The sequence below is a fragment of the Aquarana catesbeiana genome, linkage group LG09 (assembly GCF_042186555.1).
Source record: "Aquarana catesbeiana isolate 2022-GZ linkage group LG09, ASM4218655v1, whole genome shotgun sequence".
In the NCBI taxonomy this organism is placed as follows: Eukaryota; Metazoa; Chordata; class Amphibia; order Anura; family Ranidae; genus Aquarana; species Aquarana catesbeiana.
In genome coordinates this window covers 297,813,681-297,819,680 of record NC_133332.1, presented here as the reverse complement: position 1 = coordinate 297,819,680, position 6,000 = coordinate 297,813,681, and the positions used below count along the sequence as shown (strand labels likewise).

General features: G+C 46.4%; 1 protein-coding gene across 3 annotated transcripts in view; it reads left to right on the top strand.

The window, feature by feature from the left end:
• The first annotated feature begins 755 nt into the window (after positions 1-755).
• ABL1 (ABL proto-oncogene 1, non-receptor tyrosine kinase) overlaps positions 756-6,000 on the top strand; it is a 390,453-nt gene continuing 385,208 nt past the window's right edge. The window contains exons 1-2 of one of the 3 annotated variants that reach the window (XM_073600473.1): positions 756-1,022; positions 3,569-4,207. In XM_073600473.1, the coding sequence (XP_073456574.1) occupies positions 4,072-4,207 (136 nt within the window). In that variant the 5' untranslated portion in view covers positions 756-1,022; positions 3,569-4,071. Of the gene's footprint in view, positions 1,023-1,307; positions 4,208-6,000 lie in introns of those variants that run through there. The other 2 variants (XM_073600472.1, XM_073600475.1) reach the window with 2 other exon arrangements.

Sequence of the window (6,000 nt, the reverse complement as noted above, 5' to 3'; positions counted from 1 at the left end):
CGGGTGGGAGTGCTAATATACCCTTGCATCTTCTGTTATGTGTGCGGGTTCTGGCACCATGCGTTGTAAGAAAACATGTGATCCTGGCTTTAGGTGGCTTCCAATAAAACAGGTGTCCCCATTGATATGTATGCCCTCACTTCCTGTTCCTTTTAAAGGGTGTCTGGTCACCTTTCTTTTTGGTAATGGAAAAGTAAGGGGAACCTCTCTAGCACAGTCACAAACGTCAAAAAAAAAAAAAAAAAAAAAAAAAAAACGGAAAGGGTTCTCTTTCCTACTAAACCTAAGGCTGGGTTCACACCATTGCATATTGGATGCGGTATCTCGGCATCCAATTCGCAATAGCAGGAGGTTTTGCCCGGCTCTCTATTGAGCCGGTTCACATATCTCCGCAGCGGGTCCGGTGCGTCTTTTGCTCCGTTTCAGGTCTGAAATCAGCCCAAAATTCGGTCTGAAATCGGACCTGAAACGGTGAACTTGGACGCACCGGACCCCTGCTGTGGAACGCATGTGGTTCATATGTGAACCCAGCCTAAAGGGTGCTAGTTTTAGATAAATTGACATGCTGCTACTTCTGGAATCTTAAAATGTGACAATGTATGCACACTGTGATTAGCAGCTCCTCTCCTCCTGTGATTCCATACCCAACCCTACACCCAGTGACTGTGACAGGGAACAGCACTGCTCCAAGCCTGTCCTCTCACTGCGCATGCGCCTCCAATCACCTCTGCCCGACTCCAACCTGTGTGCGGAAGTGACGTCACGTACGTCACAGCGTCTCCCAGGGCAGCGGTAGCAGCGGCCAGGGCCCATCATGGCGGTGGATAGGGCTGTATCTGCCTGCTGCTGACACCCCCGGGGGTTGCTGAGTCCTGGTGGCTCCGGAAAGGGACTGTGTACGTGCGGCCGGAGCCGGGATTCCTGTCAGGGCTTCGGTTCCCTCCTCAGCAGCTCCCAGCCCCCTGACATGAAGGAGACCACAGGGGGCTGGTGAAGCCCCGACCATTGGGATGACCAAGGAGGTGACAGCGGGGTGTCAGGGCTCTGTGTGCTGCTCGGGGGGTTCCCTGCTCTGCTGAAGTGCCCTCAGTTTTCTCTATTACTCTCATAGACCTGCTACTGTCTTCTGTACTGTACTCATACACTCTATACTGCCCCCTGTCTTCTGTACTGTACTCATACACCCTATACTGCCCCCTATCTTCTCTATTACCCTCATAGACCCTATACTGCCCCCTGTCTTCTGTACTGTACTCATACACCCTATACTGCCCCCTATCTTCTGTACTGTACTCATACACCCTATACTGCCCCCTATCTTCTGTACTGTACTCATACACCCTATACTGCCCCCTATCTTCTGTACTGTACTCATACACCCTATACTGCCCCCTATCTTCTGTACTGTACTCATACACCCTATACTGCCCCCTATCTTCTCTATTACCCTCATAGACCCTATACTGCCCCCTGTCTTCTGTACTGTACTCATACACCCTATACTGCCCCCTATCTTCTCTATTACCCTCATAGACCCTATACTGCCCCCGTCTTCTCTATTACCCTCATAGACCCTATACTGCCCCCGTCTTCTCTGTTACCCTCATACACCCTATACTGCCTCCTGTCTTCTGTACTGTACTCATACACCCTATACTGCCCCCTATCTTCTGTACTGTACTCATACACTCTATACTGCCCCCTATCTTCTGTACTGTACTCATACACTCTATACTGCCCCCTGTCTTCTGTACTGTACTCATACACCCTATACTGCCCCCTATCTTCTGTACTGTACTCATACACCCTATACTGCCCCCTATCTTCTGTACTGTACTCATAGACCCTATACTGCCCCCTATCTTCTCTATTACCCTCATAGACCCTATACTGCCCCCGTCTTCTCTATTACCCTCATAGACCCTATACTGCCCCCGTCTTCTCTGTTACCCTCATACACCCTATACTGCCTCCTGTCTTCTGTACTGTACTCATACACCCTATACTGCCCCCTATCTTCTGTACTGTACTCATACACTCTATACTGCCCCCTATCTTCTGTACTGTACTCATACACTCTATACTGCCCCCTGTCTTCTGTACTGTACTCATACACCCTATACTGCCCCCTATCTTCTGTACTGTACTCATACACCCTATACTGCCCCCTATCTTCTGTACTGTACTCATACACCCTATACTGCCCCCTATCTTCTGTACTGTACTCATACACCCTATACTGCCCCCTATCTTCTCTATTACCCTCATAGACCCTATACTGCCCCCGTCTTCTCTATTACCCTCATAGACCCTATACTGCCCCCGTCTTCTCTGTTACCCTCATAGACCCTATACTGCCTCCTATCTTCTATACTGTACTCATAGACCCTATACTGCCCCCTGTCTTCTCTGTTACCCTCATACACCCTATACTGCCCCCTATCTTCTGTACTGTACTCATATACCCTATACTGTACTCATACACCCTATACTGCCCCCATCTTCTCTATTACCCTCATAGACTCTATACTGCCCCTGTCTTCTGTATTACCCTCATACACCTTCTACTGCCCCCTATCTTCTATACTGTATTCATACATCTTACACTGCCTCCTGTCCTACCCTCATAAACCTTATACTGACGACACAACCCCGTCCCCCACCCAGTTCTCTGTATTACCCTCATAGACCTTTTACTGCCCCCCTGTCCTCTGTACTGCATCCATACACCCTATACTGCCCCCTGTCTTCTGTACGGCCCCTTTACACCCTAAAACCCCCTGTCGTGCCCCCTGTCCACTGTATGTACAGCCCTTGTACATCCTAAAGCGTCCATAATCCTCTAGATCACCCCACACCCTCTAACGTGCCCTAATATTCTGTACTTCCCCTGTACCCCATAAGTGCCCTTATCATCTTGACTTCCTTTGTACCCATTAAAGTACCTCTGATTGACCCCAATAAAGGAACCCTAGTGCTCTTTACTGCCTCTGTAACCCCCAAAAGTGCCCCTTATTATCTCTTCCATCCATATGACTCCTAAAGTGTTTCCAGGGTTCTAAACTGCCTCTATCTCACCGAGGTTCTCATTGATCTCTGTACCCCGTAGCTTCCTAAACTGCTCCTACGCTATCTAAAGTCTCCCGCTGTTCACCTCTGCCCATGTAACCTCTAAAGTGTCTCTAAGCATCAGTAATTCCTAAAGGGTCCCTAGTCTTCCAAGCTGACCTCGTACCCTCTAAAGTGCCCCAAATCATTTCACTGTCCTTCCCAAAGTACCAAAAGTCATCTACATTCACTGTATTTCATCTAAATACCCATATAAAATGCTGGCATAACCAAAAGTTGCCCCAAGTAATTTTTACCAAACAATAGTCTATAAGCTGATCCTGTATTGTGTTTACTAAATTGCTACGGGTCCCCCCATAGACAGGTACTAACCTTGTTGAACCTTCATACAATCTCCTGTCCCCTCCAGACTTCTCTACAACTGACGCTGTGCTTTCAGAAGATATTATCCAGACCTGATAATCTGCCCCATACGTTTTTCATCATATCCTCTACACAGCTCCTTTATTTCTGGACTTGTTCCTGTAGCCCCCCCCGGGTGTCACCGGTGCTGAACGACCATGACTTGAGCCAAGACTCCTACTTGAAAGCCTGGATTTACAGTCTATGCAAAAACCAAGCAATAGGACTCCTCTAATCCCCGTCCACCTTTTATATTGACTCATGACTTGTCACTTTATCTGCAGCACAAACTAAACTCGCAATCTTTTTATTTCACCAAAAGTTACCATTTCTTGCAATTCTCGTGCTTCTATTTTGAGGATTATGAACTGTTTTATATATTTAACACACAAACCACATCCTCCTACCAAAGAGTAAGAAGTTATACAAGACGAGAAAAAAAAAAAAGATACTTCCTCTTTTTTTATTTTTACTGACTTCCCTCAGTGGACTGAAAGGACATTTGTTAACCTGTAGGAATACTGGATGCTGTGAAGACAACACGATTCTCAGTGCAAAGTGCTTTTATTTATTACTAATTGAAGAGTATCACTTCGTCCTATGGGTCAGCAGCCTGGAAAAGTGCTTGGGGACCAAAGGAGGCCAAGTCTGCCTGCCTTACCCTTTATTAAAGGAGTCGGGAAGAAGGATGCCACCAGACATTTGGGTCCTCCCTGCAATGTTTTTATGGAACATGGTAAGAAAATGTGCTGATGTTGGGTGTTAATATGCCATTACATATCAACATATTTCAGTGGTAGTAAGGAATGTGGAGAACAATACATTGATACTTAATTGGCCGTCATTCATAATGCAGTGGTTTGCAATAAATATTAAGACTTTTTAAGAACCTTCTCAAAAGCTTGAGGGCTGCAGGCTTTCCTTGACAGATTGGTATACCACATTTTCTCCGCAGTGACAATTATTTGTTTAGCAGAAAACTGGTAGAATTTATAAAGCTGAAAAGGGTGGCTTTTGTGGATGAACTCTGATGAACTGGAGGAAAAAATGTAGCACAAAGCACAGGTTGATTTGCCCTGAGGTGTAGACTGCTGTGTTAGGAGCCTCGCCTGCTGTCAGCACAGTTTGCACCCCTCAGTTTGTTGCTTTTTTAAGGCTCATTGAAACCCATGATAAGTGGTGTAACTTTGTGCATGCATGACTGGCTGCTTTGCCGATCGCAGTGAAAAGTATTTTAGCAGAACTAAGGTTCTTTTCAAAGTGCTACAGAACTGTCCAGCGCAGCCCAATGCAGCTGGGCGATGGTGGCTTGTGATCGGCTTTCCATACTGTCAGGAATGAGCTCCAGCAGGTTTGAACACAAGTCTGAACTTGCCTGAGCTATCCCACCAGAAAGCAGACAACCAATCATAGGTGGTGGAGGCATTCCCTGCTCTGGCCTGTATAAGTACAGGTGTGGGGCGGAGCAGGCCTCCGCTGTCTATGATTGGCTCTCTGCTTTGCGGCTTCCTGGCAAGATAACTCACATGGGTTTGGACTTGTGTCTGAACACACCTAAGCTCATTCTTATTTGTTGGGCACATTTGAGCGCATGTCAAGTCAAAAACCGTTCAGAAATTGGGAAATATTAGAAACCTGTGTTTTTTTGTTTTTACTGCTGTCAGGGGCTCCATTCTTTCTAATGGAGCCCTGAATAACTATAAAGATCTATCAAGGGTTCTGACCCACACTTTACGCAGAATTAAGACCTTGTACATACAGACTTCGGTATGCAAAAGAGCAGCGTGTACAGCAAGGTTTCAAGCAGCTTGGTTAAACCCTTAGGGCCCCGTTAACACTCGCAATTTTGTCTGAGTGTTTTTTCACAAGATTCTGCATGTCATGCATAGGACAGCCTTTCACGTCAATGGGCTGCCTATGCACATTTGTCTTGCAAAAGAAACTCCTACTCTTTCTTTTTTGGGTGACAAGCTTCACGTGATTTTTAAAGTCTAGTTTTGCAGCAGGATTTCGTAGTGCAACAATCGCAGCAAAAGCACACCGCTTTTACAATGCCATTTAGAATGAATAGCACCCAAATGCATGTTGCGCATTTTCCCCTGATTGCCACACAATTTGGAATCGCGGACAGAATTGTGGCAGGAATTAAGGGCTTGTTTACACCATGTCCATTCAGCTGTGTTTTTCTGCACACCACCCAATGTGTATTGTGTGAACAGGGCACATAGAAAACTATAGTTGCCACCCTAAAGCCGGCTATAGACAGGGATTTTCTCTCCTGCAAGCACAGGTTGCAGGAAAGAACATTGATTGATTCCTCTATCAACATAGTCAGTGTTGATGGGGGGGAATCTCTCCCACAGAGCCATTGTATTCTCCCAGCGGAGGGAGCTGTCCCCTGTCTGGAAAACACAGTGATTACCGCTAGCGGCCATAGTAGTCGCTAGCAATAATCGCATGTAAAAGCCAACTTGGTTTACCTAAGTTGATCAATTGGGTACATTCTGCCAGCCCATACATGGTTCGAAT